The sequence below is a fragment of the Lepisosteus platostomus genome, chromosome 15 (genome assembly GCF_059453375.1).
Source record: "Lepisosteus platostomus isolate fLepPlt1 chromosome 15, fLepPlt1.hap1, whole genome shotgun sequence".
Classification (NCBI taxonomy): Eukaryota; Metazoa; Chordata; class Actinopteri; order Semionotiformes; family Lepisosteidae; genus Lepisosteus; species Lepisosteus platostomus.
The window spans coordinates 21,231,213-21,247,159 of NC_142625.1; the positions used below are offsets into that span (position 1 = coordinate 21,231,213).

A 15,947-nucleotide genomic window follows, 5' to 3' on the forward strand; every position below is an offset into this window, starting at 1 on the left:
CAATCTAAAAGCAGGCATACGAAATACTTAGAACTGTTACAAGCAACAAGTGAAAATGAGCTCTTGCAGCTTTTCTTTAGCTAAAAACAAAGTCCTCGTATGAGAGACCTCTGCAAACTAGCTGTCTTTTGAACGGGAATTTGCCGACTCTCTAGACAGTGACGAGATTATCGACATATTCAATTCCAACCCCGGGGCCTGCGTCTGGTCTAGAAGCCAAAACCTCACAACAGAGGTAGGCACCGATTGGTTTTTTGTGTGTGTCCTCCGTGGCAGCCTAGGCAATTGTTGCTTAACCTGTGTGTGTGTGAGAGAGAGAGACAGTGTGTATACATAAGGTTCAGCTACTTCTACTGTTTGATTATACCGCTCGAGGATTGCATTATAAATTGGAGGGGTGCCCCTATGCTGGCAGGACGGGGCCCAGGCCACCCACTTTTGCACAGGCCCACCCAAAAATCAATTCCTGGCGACGCCCCCGCTTCGCCACCTTCCACCAGAGCTGACTGAGCGCTTAAAAAAAAGTGACCGAAATGGCATCACAATCTTCCACCTCTCTCTCGGGTCTGACGCCGGAGTGGAGTGGAAATTAGGGGCCGCCGTCCTTTTCCTCTTCCCACCACGCGAGGTCTCCGCAGAGTCTCCGGGATTTCATTTCTCACGGCTGAGATGGAGCAGGGGACGTACTGTGGATGCTTGAAAACTTAACACATCGGTTCAATTAGTTGTTTTTTTTTTTGTTTCTTTCTATTTGTATTTCTCCGAACTCAGAAATATACCCAAATGTTAACTCGTCACGAAAACACGTGCTTGCTGAATCATGCCGTGAAGGAGCTGTGCCGAAAGATGGATGTGTACGGACGAGCTGCGTGTGAAATCCTTAGAAATATGCCACGTTGAAATCTGGTTTTTTTTTTAAAAAAAAACAGAATCGGAAGATACACCCGGGGAAACACTGCTTTTCGGGAAATGACTAACATTGCAATTCTAAAAAAAACTAATTTCTGTATCGATTATCCACCTCGGTATGGTAGAAGTCAAATCCCAGGTAAGATAGGTAGGTTTATAAGGTATGAATTTGGCCATTTTCATTTGTGTCTTAGGTCCTAGAATTGTTTTACAGAGACATCGGTATTGTGTCATTGTCATAATTACCAGAAATATGTAATTACTTGTTTTCTACAATTAGCGGGACATTTATTTGCTCTACATGCAGTTGGACATCACTGGAATAGTTCTTTAAAGACCAGTTTAATTTCGTAGGCATTTAATACATGTTTTAAATAGGTACGTCTACATTTAGCACCCAAGTGCTGCGTGTTTCTTACTGGAGCAGTCGTGTTCAGTTGCTGGTACACCTGTAAGCTTCTTTGCTTCACCTGAAATACTACTATTCAAGTTGATGGATGCGTTCTCTTTCAATCCCTATCACTTGCAAACCACAATCTTAGGTTATAGCTCGATAGAATACGCACAGCGGTTGTTTGCAGTCAACACAAATAATAGCTATATCAGTTATATTATTGTTTATTTATTATTGTTAGTGCTGTTATTGTGAATGTTCTGCAGGTCCCGTCGGCTGCTTTCTGCCCCAAACAGACTGATGGTAATTTTAGACGTCATTTTCGACATTAGTTGGAGAAGCAGCTCCGAAAGCCGGTCGTGTGTCTTTAAGAGGCTGAACTCTCCGGCGCTTTGTTGTGCAGAAGGGGGTAGGAGAGGGGGGAAGGGCTGCTGTGTTTCAGATACCGACTAGCTTGCATGGCTAACTCAATGGAGGCTCCCTAACAGGATGCCAAGGGAAAAACCACAAGGCTTTTCCCGGGACTGAAGAGCATCGGCATATGCACACGGGGATGAAAGGAAAGGGAGAGGACGGGCTTTTTTAAAAAAAGAAGAAACGTGGAAGTGCGGTGCGCCGAGCCGAGATCCCTGTGCGCTTGAGTGTTAGTTCGGCATTGTTGTGCTCGTGTGTCAATTACATTTTGAGAAGGTAAGGCGAAGGGGCGCAAGACGAGAGAAAATACTGTACAGGCAGAACCTGACTTGACTGCAGTGATCAGCCATACTTCCCCTACCCTCTCATCTCTCCAATCAATACCGTTTTGTAAGATAGTGGATCCGTAAAGACCGATTTTATTGTGTGTTTTTCCTTCTAGCGCACCGGTACTAGGGATAGAGGCGCAAGATCGACAGCAGGAAACTTCACATGGAAAGGAAACATTTTTTTTTTACCATTACACAGACTTCTGAGCTGTAACTTAACCGTGTAACGGATTGCTGGTAGAACCTGTGGAAGATTTTATTTTTCATCCTTGGGGATATTTAGCGTGGTGAGGTGGGGGAATAAAAAAAGAAGTTGGCATTTTTTCTCTCTCTCTCTCGCAGTTTTGAAGAAATAATACAGTGCTGTTTTTGTTTTAATGCACATTGTAGTTTAAGCGAGCACCCGACAGACCTCTGCACATAATATAGGCTACCCACCAATTCATGAAAATGGACCCTAGCAGAAGTTTTTTCTGGACTGACTTCTTTGTAAGGTAGGGGCGCGTGTGAACGTACCGACTGTCCCGTGTCTGGAACCGGATCATAATTATTACTCCTGCTAATCATCACCGTGAAAATGGATCTTTCTTTGTAGCGATTACCCGTCAATCAGAGGTGCCCTGCTTTTAAAGCCTTCTAGTTGGTAAAGTGTTTTAGAAGAGAAAGGCCAACAAACAAGGAATTGACTATGGCTACGACGACGGGCTTCTTTTCCAACGGATCGGTTCCTTGGATCGAGAATGATGCGGAGGTCAACAATCTGTACAGAGACCTTGAGCTTGGCACTGTCCTGACACTCTATTACTCCAAAAAATCTCAGCGGCCGGAGAGGAGAACATTTCAAGTCAAGCTTGAGACGAGGCAAATTATATGGACCAGAGGCACAGACAAAATTGAAGGAGAAAGTAAGTATTTGTTGAACTACTGCACAACATAGTTGTGTATATGCGTAATTTTTGTTTTTTCAAATATTGGCAGCTGCGTCTTTAAATGTTTTGTTTTAAAATTACGTTTTTTACCTGATAACATGTTTTACAGCTGGGATTCTGATTATGTATCGAATAAGATTTAAAAGATAATACGTTCCAAAAGTTGCTAAAAATGTTACAAAAATATTTGGTGTTACTTAACACAAGTAGCGACATTCTGCAACTAATTCGTAGATGTTTGTTTTCCCAGAGTTTCCAACATTTTTAAACTGCAACATTGTCCACAGATGCATGGCGTAATAATAAAACTTTACAACTTCCTTGAGAAAAAATACTGCTTTTTTTACAGCACGCAAATTCTTGTTGGCAGCATAAATTGATTTCATCCGTTTAGCAATTAATGTCATTATCCTTTATAAACCACATTTTATCTTTATGCGTCTATTCATGACCGAACAATGAGGCCTGTACAGCAGCCATAAATACAAGTTTGGACATGTAGATTCTCGCTACTCATAAAAAAAAAAACAATTTATTCGCTACTGCTTTAGCGACGAATGATTCGACATTTCTAAAGTATTTGCCTGCTTTTACCAAGTACAATGTGTTATAGGTTGCATCTCGCGCTGATAACATTTTTGTAAATTCAATATATACTTTTTAAAGTACAATCTAGAAATCCAAGCTCGGCTAAAAACAAAAATGATAGTAACGTCCCTTCATGAGTACTATGATATCAATTATATTAGGCTGGTACATTGTAAAGTTATATTTAGATTATTTCAGTACCTGTGTAGCACGGAATGATTATTTTTCTCTTAGCAATAAATCAAAACATTAAATACATTTTAAAATAGTGCCTTGAGGTAATGTATACAATGCGTAAGGGTTCCAACAACATGCAAATATTGCTGATACAAGTTGTGACAACAGTGCCAAAATGCTGGGTGTAAACTATGAAAACCACACATCTCCTCAAGAATAAGCCTGGCCCATAGGTGGTCTACATGCTCTGTAAGGGGACATAATCCTTTTTTTCATAAGAAAGCTTATGTCTTGATTAACTGCTGCGTTCAGCACCGGATGTAACATTCAATAAATTCTTGTTTTTTATCTGCACTTTGCAGATACTTGCAACACCTCATGCAAGATCACATAATCCACTTGATACACCAGGTTGGACAATATTAGCTAATATAGTCTGTTAATTTACAGAAAGGGAACTTTACTGAGGGGGGCTCAGTATGGTAAACGATTGGAATTCTGTATGGTGGTTTGTTGTTTTCATGGCAAGCAGGAGGGAAACAAAGAGACATTTTTATCTGCTTAGTACACTACATGAGAAAAACAGGCCTTCGTTTTTACTCTCGAAGCAATCGAGCACTTTATTTATTATATTTGTCAGTTCTCAGCTCAGTCCTTTTGTACATTATCTTAGTTTTGAAATCTCTACATTTGATGCACCTTGCTTATCACGTTGGAAAAGGCTTCCAAACATCACCACCACCAGTCACTAGAGCGAGTTAAGTGTTCAGATTATACAGAAGAGGTGACATTCCCTATTTAATGGACTTTAAAAAAAAAAGTTTCACTTAATAAATTAGTGATTAACGTTGTTCCAGATACATGCTCCCACTGCTGTTGCCTGTAACTGTTATGTACGAACATGAGAGACAAAAGGACATTTTGCCAAACCAAAACGTAGGAAAGACTCTTGTTGCGCAGTGTTGTATGTCAATGGTGTCATGGTGACTGAAGGACTAGCGCCCACTGAAGAACTTGTTCCACTTCTCCATAATTCCAGCAGAAGTATTGTTTTATTATATCTTGGAAGATGAGCACTATACTGGGTTATGTACAAGCCCCGCATGCTGCTCGGTATGGCAGTGCAGCGACATGAAATGGGCCATCTGCATCTGAAACTCTCTAGGTATGTCAGCAAGAGTGTGAACCGTTTGATGGCTTTAAAATCAGCCCTTCAGATTTTTCTGTTGGCACCTGAGGGATACGTTGAACAAGGAATGAGCACTACTTCGCTACTCTGTTTTTTAGGCCAGGGTCTTTGGCCTTTTCATCTACTGCCTTGCTGCCCTTGTGATCTCAGCCCCTGGCCTAGTGTACTGGCTTGGATTGGACACAAGGAAACACAAGGCTGATTCTTTATGTTAGCAGTTTGGGCTTGTTGATTTCTTAGCACCTGAATATCACAATTCTATATTGGTTTTATATTGCAATATTCTATAATACTTGAATTATTGCTTTCTGTAATTTTTATAACTATTGTGTCTAAAAAAAATGAATACTTTATACTATAATTCGAATTTTACCACAACTGGGTCCTTTAATTTGAGTGACTGCTATACATGCTTTAACAGATTTCATCACGTACCAAAATATATTGGCAATAGTCTGAAATTTTCGAATGCAAAACTTTGTTTCAAAGTCAACTGCACATACTCACACAGCAGCAGTTCAAAGTGCTTGTGAATGTTCAGAATAAAGAAAATGTAGGTCAAGATTCAGGAACAGCGCAGTCAAATTCTTAATTAAATTCTAAGAATCTGTAGTAGAAGGCTGTTCTCGAGTGAAATCATCGAACTTTGAATTGAAATATTCTTGCATCGAAGGGTCACAAATTATGAAGGAATAGTGCCACAGGTTCACTGACAAATGTTTAAGAGGGTTTTATTGCTAAAGATGCATCAACTTGCTATTTCTGAGTTCTGTGAAGCAATTGCTGATAGAAATCTATTTTATTCTTTGATTCATATGTCAAGACAAATCTGGAAAATATTTTTACCTTTAACTCTTTCTTTGAGCAACTGGAGAAACTATACAGTTGCCTGTATTTCACCATTCATTTCTGTCTCTCTTCCGTTGTGATTGGCTGAGTGCCATGAGGTTTATCATAACCCCCAGTGAAAGTCAGAGTGTAGAAATAAAATCTCAGCAGAGCACGATCAAGTTGTAACAATTTTCCTATTGCAAAAATAAATACCTTCAAGGAGTATGTAACTTCTTGTGCAGATATATATACGAGAGTGCTGTGATGTATGTAGGCTTTGCACTTTGGTCACTTCTTGATGTTATTTTAGTATGAGTTTAAACCACATGTGGCATCTCTTTTTCATTTAAAGGATGGACCAATATTGTTTGACTTGTTTTCTTTCTTGTGGTATACAAGATGAAGACTGCAGCCACTCTTAATGTTTTTTTAAAATTCAAACCGCAGTGACAGGTGACCTCAGGCTGTATGTAATCTACAGTAAATTGATAATTGTGTTGCTCTTAGCAGAAGAACAGTTTTTTTTTAAAAAACTCATTCTAGCTATTGTTTTGCTTAAGACATAGGGGTGTATGCGGTAGTACTGGGCCAGGAGGGATAGTGAGGTACAAAAGTCATGCTGTTAAGTCTCTGTAGACTGCAGCAGAGACCCACAGCTTGAATTATGTCCTTCATGAATAAATGATAAATGCAGGAAAGCTGCAGTTTTCTTCTCAGTTGCAAACTGCAGGACGATGAGAAAATCTCCAACTCGGTGTTCAGCCCATGTCAGTGTGGAGTGTGGAGTGTCAAGCCCTCTGTTCTTCTCTTGGGGTCAGTCCCGATAAACCCGAAGCTGTGCTGAGGAAGGTCCATTTCTGGTTGTTAGATACTGAAGTGTCTTGGAGACCAATGGAACTGCGGTGCTGTGTCCCCCGTTGTTAGCAGACCATTGATAACCTGCAGCGTTATAATCCTTGTGGTTAAAGGAGAGGTTGTGCCACCTTCCATTTTATGTTAGGCTCCTGACCAGCTACGCTGTTTACATGTGTTCTATGGGATTTTCTGGGTGAATTGTCTCAGAAATAATTACCTATTCCTGTGGGGAAAAAAAGGGCTGCCGAAGAGATGGGGCCACCAGATCTCATGTGCTCAGGAAACAGGGCTTATGCCATGTAATGAGCCTGTTGCAGTGACAGTACTGCCCTGCAGTCTGACAAATATACAGATCCCCTTGCATCACAATGGTTGGCCTGTGCAGCTCCAGATGAGGTCCAGTTGTGCAGAATGCAGTGGTTCTGTGACTGGGATCTAGTAGCTTGTAGCTTGTTGGTTGTAGATGATGTTTCATAGGTTTAGGGGAGAGTGTGAAAGAGCTCATTGTGCTAAATGATTGGATTGTGGAAATGTCACTTCCTTCAGTGTGGTTGCCACGTCAGGGGTGGGGGGGCGGGCCTTTTTCGTAGTGTTTGATACTTGTGTGTACTTGGCATTATACCTGAGACAGCGCTTCCAAATAAGGATGCAGCCACAAATATGATGCTTGAACTGAATTTGCCATGACGCTGGAGGCTCAGTCTATAACAGTACCACTAATGCTCCTATTGCATTTGACCCAACAGACTGCGATGATTAGTTGTTCCAGAAATGTTCTGAACGGCGTATCAGGACACTATGACCAGAGATGTGTACCTATGCAATTTTCTGTAGAATTAATTTTTTTATTAACCATGTATTATTGCTGTTATGATGTTTGTAGAAAGGGTTTATAAAATTCCATGCTAGGCTAATTTCAGATTTAAAATAAAATTTACAGTTTCAGCAAACCAATCAAAATATAAATTTGACTTATGTGGTGTGATGCATAACTATTCACAGACAGTTAGACTATCCTAAGTGTAAAAGTTTATAGTATTTGGAGTTAAATGTGAAAATGGCCACTGACGTCATGCAAGACTGACAGGAATGACACTGACCAAAGTTTGATGTTCTTTTGTAACAGAAGTAAAACAAATTCTGTTTACTTGGCAAAAAAAAATGTTATCTTGTTTGTTAAAAGTTACTTGTGTAAATGTGGACCAGGTATTAGTAAGGTTAGTTATCTTTGTCCAGAAATAAGTTTTGAAGTTAAGCATGGTCATTATGAAGTTTTCAGAGCTCACCCATTTCCTATCCATTTGGCCTTGCGATAAAACGCATTCAAACCTTTTTTTTTTCTTTTTTAACTCAGTGATGTGGGATTGCTGATGACACCTTTTTCCTAACAGGATGCAGTTCAGGAAACTAAGCTATTCTCCTTTCTGTTGTCTGTTTCTCTTCAAAGTTAGCTGCATTAACTGCTGCTGTACAGAAAAAGAAAATCTTTTGTGCATGTTTGACAGGCTGTAAAGTCATTTAGTATGGCAGAATATAGATTTTGTGAACTGTTGTGCGAGGTGCATAATTTCAGTGTTGTGTAAACAATAAATTCCACTTTCAGCTGTGGAAACTCTGCTCAGACTTCCTCTTTCTCACTGGCCAGACAGGGAGAAATGTTAATCATGGAGACAATGTTTGTATACATGTGGTAACTCATGATCAAAATCATGATTATTTTAAAATATTGAAATATGTCTTTATTATATCTGCAAGTATCATAAAAATATTTTAAATACATAAGATTGTTTGTGCCAGGCGTTCGATAAAAGATGTCCCAGACGGATTTTGAGGTCTCATTTCAAATTCCCATAACACTTTGGCTCCTCCTGGCTTTTGTTTCTGGTGTAAAAGGTTGAATTTTCAAGAAGACCAGCTTTTGCTTTAAACACAAGTAAAAACATTCAGATGGAATATAAACACCCAGAGTGGCCAGGATACCTGCACTGTATGAGGGTGCGTGTATCGAAAGTGGCCACTTGATTAAGATAAAATAATTTATTTTTTCAGGACAACTAGTATTATAGGACTAAAATTAGAGAAACATTTGAGTAGTGCTTGTCTTCCAGTGCTGTTCTAATAAGGCCGTTCTGGTTTTCTGTTAGACTCCTGTTGCAAATACTGTTTTTATTGTTTTGGAGGTTATATTATAGTGTTGCTTTTTTACCGAAGAAACAACGCATTCCCTTTTGGGGGGAAAAAGCTCCTTCTTTGTACGTATACTTTGTGACTTCATTTAGGTTTATAGAATTTGGTAACTGTCTATGTACTGTACTCTACAGTATAGTTTTATATGGAGCCTTTGGCAGGAACGGTTTTCATAAAGGTATCCCCAGAAGTGAAATGGCTCGAGCTGTGACGTAAATAGAGACGCAGACACAGATCATGGTGTTGTCAGGGACTAAGTTTTACAAGCAGGGACCTGGATTTCTAATGGCCCGACCTTCTCAGTCCTCAGTCACTTTATGTGAATGTCAGATCTGTCATGCTGGCTGGTCCTGGTAACTGTGCAAATGGGTAATAGATTTTTGATCTTTGTGTAAAGCTTCACTGTGATGTTGTGTGGTTGTTGCCAGTAAGTGTAGCATAACGTAATTGTACCTTTACTGGGAATACCATGGCATCCCACTAAAAATACTTCTCGTGCATGTTTGTTTCACATGGGAGTTTGTTAATAGTCCAGTGTAGAAAAGCACAGTACACATGTTAAACCTACATATGAATATGGTACCTCTATTGTAAAAACCCTGTAAAATTGCACAAATCCTTATAAAGTTTCTTAAGGATACAGACAGGGGTGCAAAGAGAGAGCACCTCAAAAAGATGGAAGTGAGTGATGTAATTATTTGTATGTCCAGAACAGGAGAAGTGTTGTTTCTAGCCTGAATCCTTGTTAATGTCTATTTGAATCAGTTATCATTTTCAGGATGTAGGCTGCAAGATGCAAATAAATGCAATGCACAAAAATGCACACATTTTACAAACATTCCTCCCACATCAGTCAAATTTCAATTTAGGTGGGAACAATATCTGGGTTTCTAATAACTGACTTGAAAAAGTCAGTCATAATTGATAGCTGACGAGTAGAACATCAAAGGAAGGTAATTTGTACCAAACAGAATTACCTGTTTTATCTCAGAGAAGCCAAAGGAAATGTGTTTGGGACTTAAGACAGGAAATCTGTCTGTATTTAAGATAAGAATTTAATTACAGAGGGATGTGTTAAGAGATGGGTTTCTCTTGCCTAACAGTTAAAAAATAAAGCAATGTCTCAGATTAGATTTCCCAGAAGCAACACAAAATAACTTTAGTCCCAAAACTGATCCCTGAGGTACACCAGAATAACATTTATTTCATCATGGGGAGAAGTGACCTAAAAGATGTTGGATTAGTGCCGGAAAAACAAATGTTTTTAGATTAGCAAAAAAAGCCAGCTGGTCCTCATAGTTAAAGATTTCGGTATATAGACGTACTGATGGAATGGAAAGAAGATGGATTCTGTTCATTGCCACTGGCCCGACAGATCAGCACAAATTTGCATGGTGTTTGATTGCTTGCCCTCTGGAGCTGCAGGGGATCTTGTCATCTCCGTTTTATAATCGAACTCTTTTCTTTGTGTATTGCAAAGTCTTAGCCTTTGGGGAGTTACTGACTTGAGATGAGATGACTCAAAAGACCTGCAAGTGAAGGAACGGAATTCCAGGGCCAGTGTTGGTCACCACTGTTCCAGAAGATCAAGCAGTTGAGCTGATTTTGATGTGTGATTGGTATTGTTTTTATTTTGGCGTTTGCTATACAGTTGAGATGTGCAGAAATTCGTAGCACTTAATACATTTTAAAGGGGAAATTCTAAGGAAAATGAAAGTGATCTAAAACGTTAGCTTCAGGAAGCTTTTTGTTTGTGGAATGTGTGATCTGTCAAGACCCAGCTACTGACTGTTGTGTACGTGCACATTTATGTTGATGTCAGTAGTGTGTGCATTGAATTTCTCTTTGGTGCAATCATGGGGTTATCGGTGTACTATTAATTTTATAACTGGTACTTGGGGGAAAACCCCGAGGATGACTGCTGTGTGTAATCGTGGGCTGACCTGGGGTGTCTGACGCTATATCCATGCAGTGGAAATTATGATCATAATATTGGTGGGAGGTGAAATTTTTAATTTTTTTCATGCATATGTAGAACATGACCTTGAAATTTGTTTTCTTAGCATTTCGGGCCCTCTTTTTTTTCCTCTTTACGTTTATACATGGTTCTATTTTTGCAGTTGAAAGCTGAGGAAATGAAAATGGCAAAGAAGAATTTTCTGAACAGTTGTTTTGATGGCGCTGATAAAACGTAGCACACACTGAATGTTTGTTTTTCCGTTAGCGGCTAGAAACATTTTTCATGTGAATTTCTGTAAAATGTTTAAAGCGTGGAATCAAATATTAATTTCCATTCCAGTAGCAAAATCCACTGTTTTGATTTCAGTTTTTTTTTTTGTAATTTGTACTATCCTTTGTTCCAGCAGTGTTCCAGTAATTCTGGGATATGCTGGCATGAAAAGCAGTACAAAACAAATTTGATTTTGCTATTGTAACAGTATTTGTTAATTTTGAGAGCACACAGTGTTCGATTAAACTAGAGACTGTTGCAAGGTAGAATTCAAATATACCTTTTGTGACCGAATATTAGCAAAAGGCAAAAGGTGTTCAGCAGCAACATCACAGCGTTTTTTATTTTGCTGTATGGGATTCCATACAGAAGCAAACTCAAATGGTAACAGTATGGTTAGCTGGGTTTCTGACTTTCTGTTCTGGGAGATACTTTGAATGTGCTGAAGTAGATAAAAGCTGTTGCAGTTAAAGTACCATTCTGAGATGCTAAAGACTGCTTAAATAAGTAACAAGTTTCATTGTCTATAAGACAGTTTTTCTGATGGCAAAACATGTGGAAACCAAGGACTGTGTTATGTCCGTAGTATTGGGTGAACATCATATCAAACAATAATAGTATAGTAGTAGTAAGACAGGTATCGTGATAATGTCTGTAAAATCAGGCTCGTGATAATGTATGTCTGTGGTCAGAGCTTGGCCATTTTTGAAGTCTGTCATGGAAAAGACAAGGAGATTGTATGTATTCAGTTTTGTTCCTCACACTGTTCTAAGTACACCTTCTTGCCTGTATCAACTAATCAACTCTATGTAGGTAACCCAGCAGCACAGGAAATGTGGTTAACGCAGGAAGAAGGAGAGATGTTAACTTAGTGCAGGCTAATGCATTTCTCTGTACCCACATTGAAGATGGTAGATTTTGTCCGCTTCTCATGAACTCTCAGAAATAAAATAAATGGCAAACACAATTGTCCCACTCATCTTTAATATTTGTGCACAAATTGTGCCTTGCCTTCATTTTCGTTTCTCTCATTTTTGTACCTGTGAATTAATGTCGGTGTGGATGTAAACATCAGTCTCTGAATTGCGAGCTCCTGTTTTTCAGAGTCGAGCAGCTTCGGTGCCTGTTGCTGTTTGCACAGCTGCTGTGAGCAAGTGGAGTTATCTGCACTGTGTGGTGGATACAAAAAATTACCTGCAGAACTAGAAGGGGTTAGCACTAGAAGCTGGTGTGGGAGTTAACTGTGGAGCACATGCAAAGATGCAACATAATATGCTGTATATTAAACAGAAAAATGAACGGGCCTTTCTCCATACCTTTTTCTGGTATGGTCTACCATATAGCAAGAAATCCTCTTAATAAACATGAAAGATGATTATGCATGCAACTGTCTTTGACATCATTTATACAGTTTCTGTTTTGCATGCTCTGTAAATGGAGGCAAAGCTGCCTATTAAATAGCAGTTTTAACCTCTGTCTTCCTCCTCCCAAAATGAAGAGACATCCCCTTGGTTACAATGTATGACAAAAAAGCTCTGTTTAAATAAACACCCAAGTCCAATGTTATGGAGTCACAGGGCTTTGAGGGGTTCTTACACCCTGTGCAAGAGGAGTCTGCGATGCTTCAGTTTGCACTGCTTGAGAGCTGGTGACATCTTAATCCTAAAACTCCTACAGTCCTTGGAAAGTGGAAGAAACGAAATCTAGGTCCCATAGATCCTCTTTGATTGCCTTTTACAGAAATAATGGAATTTAAATCTTGAAAAGAAACCCATCAGGTTTTTTGCACTGCCAGAAATAGTGTTACTGTCAGGAGGCAAGTGGTGTTCCGAGCAACCAGTTCCCCTCTGAATTGTGGGTTGGCTGGCCTTGCTCTTGATATTGTGTTTTTAGAGATGGTGGTGTTAAATCACATGGAAATCATTTTTTAATCCTGTAGGAACTACTTTCATTCTCCTAATTTTTTTTTAAATTCTGGTTATTTACTAACGCCATCGATGCTTGTCTTCCTGTGAATAATGGTTGTACTTGTAACCACAAAACCGCTCAGACTTGTAACCTACACTCTTGGGAATTTTTGACAGAGCAAAAGACCTGAGAATTGAGGACCACAGGCTTCCTGCTTTGCTCGGTGGCGATGCACTGCTGTGGTTTCTGATTGCACTTTTGTCCCACCCTGATAAGTGGATATTTTCTAATTTATAGTTCCTTTTTGAACTTCTCTCTTCCAGAGAGATGTAGTCCTTTTAGGCGATGGCGTGCTCCTGCAAACACGGAGTGTGTTTCCTGGATTGTGCCTTTATGTTTGCCTCGCAGTTTGGAAAGGTTTGCACTGCGTGTTCTGTGAGATTCTTTTGATGCCCCCTTAGTAGGCCGATGATCCTTGTGGTCTTCGTGTTTGGGCATCTGGGCTGCTCTGAATGGGGGAGGGGTCAAATTAAGAAGATGAAAGACTATACATGATCACATTTGCAAAGCATTGCATTTGGTATAGAACATGTTCCAGTGGTTTTTCAGAATACAGTAGCTGCGATATTAGGATATAATCATTGGACTTTGTACAGGATCCCTGACAGTTGGGACACACTTAGCTTTTCTCGCAAACCTTAGGAAACACTTTTTTTTTTACCTAAGAAAGCACAGAGAGCGAGCGAGAGTATCCAAAACCCATCCTGTGAAAACCAAGGTTTATTTTTTCCTCTTCCACTTAGTTGATATCCGGGAGATTAAAGAGATCCGACCCGGCAGGAGTTCCCGGGATTTTGAGCGCTACATCGAGGACTCCTCTGTGCGCTCTGACCAGGCCCACTGTTTCGTCATCCTCTATGGCCCTGAATTCCGCCTCAAGGCTCTCAGCCTGGCAGGTAGGCTCCACCGTTACAGTTCCTTCTTATTTCACAGCCAAGAAACCCGATTATTTTGATATGATTTAGGAATATTAATGTGGTACAGCAGCTAATCTAAAGAATAGTCATTTAGTGTGAACAGTTTAAAACCTCATCTCAACCATCTCATTTAAGATGTTACTCTGCAGTCCTTTCAGGATGCTTGGCAAACTGAGAAGTCGGTGATTTCATTATCTGGGGTAACGATCTATATAAAAAGTTCATAAACGTATTGCGATGACTGTTAAGGTTAAAGTTAAATTGGTAGATCTCTTATCTGTCTTAATCTAAGCTGTTTAATTGTATGGTCCTGGCAACACCCTGACGTAATGCATTAGAATCTATTTAGATAAAGTTAACGTTGCCTCACCTGTTGGGTTTTGAAATCAATTTCTTTGAGTCATTTCAAAGTGTGTAGAACGCAGATAGATGTGCTAGAACCTGCTATTACTCTGTACGTAAGTATTTGTGTATCGATATACGTTGTGCCAGGTCTGTCCATTTTTACCTGTTACTATATTTTATGTTTTCAGCTTGTTAAATCAATCATTTTTAGTTTCAATGATTCAGCTGTTGCAAGGTAAAATTATTTTCTTTATTCACAACCATGTATTAACCTGTACTGGATTGTACTGACCAGGATTTGAAGGAAGTGCTGCCGTTTGTAGTGAGGGCAGTCTTTTGTGGACAAGCTCGGTGTCTGAGCTTTTCTCTCCTTGATTGGCAGCCATGTCAGATGAGGAGATGACGATGTGGGTGAAGGGCTTGAACTGGCTGGTGGCAGACACACTCAAGGCCTCCACACCCCTGCAAATCGAGAGGTGGGCTCTTGGGAATTGACTTAGAATTTGTGGGATTGCCCTGGAGGGGGGGTGGTGTACACATGTCATACGTGGAAGAGAACTATTTCGAAGATTTCACTTCCTTTTATATCTTGATCTTTGTTCTTGGTAATGTGAATGGGTACTATAAGATACTTATGAGTTTATAGGCCAACACAGTTCTAGACTGTGTTGTGGAGGAAACAGCATCATGAGTCATGTCTAAATAGCTAAGATTTTTGGATTTCGGCATGCTATCATGGCAGTCAGACTACCAATTGTAAAAATCTACCTTTTCTTTCAGGTGGTTACGGAAACAATTCTATGCAATTGATCGGAACCGGGAAGAAAAGTAAGTGAATTCCGGCTTTCCTGAAATGTAAAATTTAAAGGGAAATAAATGGTAAATCGGTAAATCTGATCAAAACTGCATTGTTTTTAAATCACATGGTTAAATATAGAGATTTGAATGTTTTTCCTCATACTGCTGTTCAACAAGTTACAAGCATTTTGTCATTTTCTGTTTAAATCAAGTGATAGTGAGGACACACTTGTTTTGTTTTAGCATTACATAGCGAGGACTGATGAATAGATACTATTCTCCTTTTCCTCTGGTCTTTATCTTGTCCCCGTCTAACCACAGGGTATATAGTAAGTGTGGAATAATTAACTGAATTCCTGTGTAAGACTCAGGTTATTTTTGGTTAGAACAGAGCAAGAGAGAGACTGGAGGTTTTCATAAGGACATAAGGATTTATACTGTACAAGAAAAACTGTCATACTTGAGTTCAGACATTGAGTACTGATCTCAGATTGAGCAAGCTTGGCAGCTAAAAGGTTATTTTTAGCATGACTACAGTTAAAAGCTCTGCTCTGTTGTTGTGAACCTGGTTTCCTTCCATTTGCCGAAGATCAGATGTAACTCCCATGTCTCCTGTTGCTAGATGGCTCCGTGAGTGATTTTATGAATGAACACGCTGAGATGGGCGCTTTTCTGGCTGTCTGCCAAGAGAGGGGGAGTGTGTCTGTGTTGAATGGTGGTGGTGGTGGGGGGGGTGGGGGTGGGTGTGAGCACACAACCCATAACTCTTCCAGTTCCTGTCTGTTCTCTTCCCATTGTGAAGCCTGCTTTGGGCTACACACCACATGAAGCCATGTGGAGAATAATTAACTGTTTGTAACCTAACTTAATTATGTTTCTTTGCTAGG

General features: G+C 39.7%; 1 protein-coding gene across 2 annotated transcripts in view; it reads left to right on the plus strand.

The window, feature by feature from the left end:
* Positions 1-653: 653 nt before the first annotated feature.
* The window catches only part of plcg1 (phospholipase C, gamma 1), a 40,181-nt gene continuing 24,887 nt past the window's right edge, over positions 654-15,947 (plus strand). Inside the window, exons 1-5 of one of the 2 annotated variants that reach the window (XM_088608294.1) lie at positions 654-1,048; positions 2,160-2,951; positions 13,744-13,896; positions 14,645-14,738; positions 15,043-15,090. In XM_088608294.1, the coding sequence (XP_088464420.1) occupies positions 2,735-2,951; positions 13,744-13,896; positions 14,645-14,738; positions 15,043-15,090 (512 nt within the window). In that variant the 5' untranslated portion in view covers positions 654-1,048; positions 2,160-2,734. Of the gene's footprint in view, positions 1,049-1,594; positions 1,994-2,159; positions 2,952-13,743; positions 13,897-14,644; positions 14,739-15,042; positions 15,091-15,947 lie in introns of those variants that run through there. The other variant, XM_088608293.1, reaches the window with a different exon arrangement.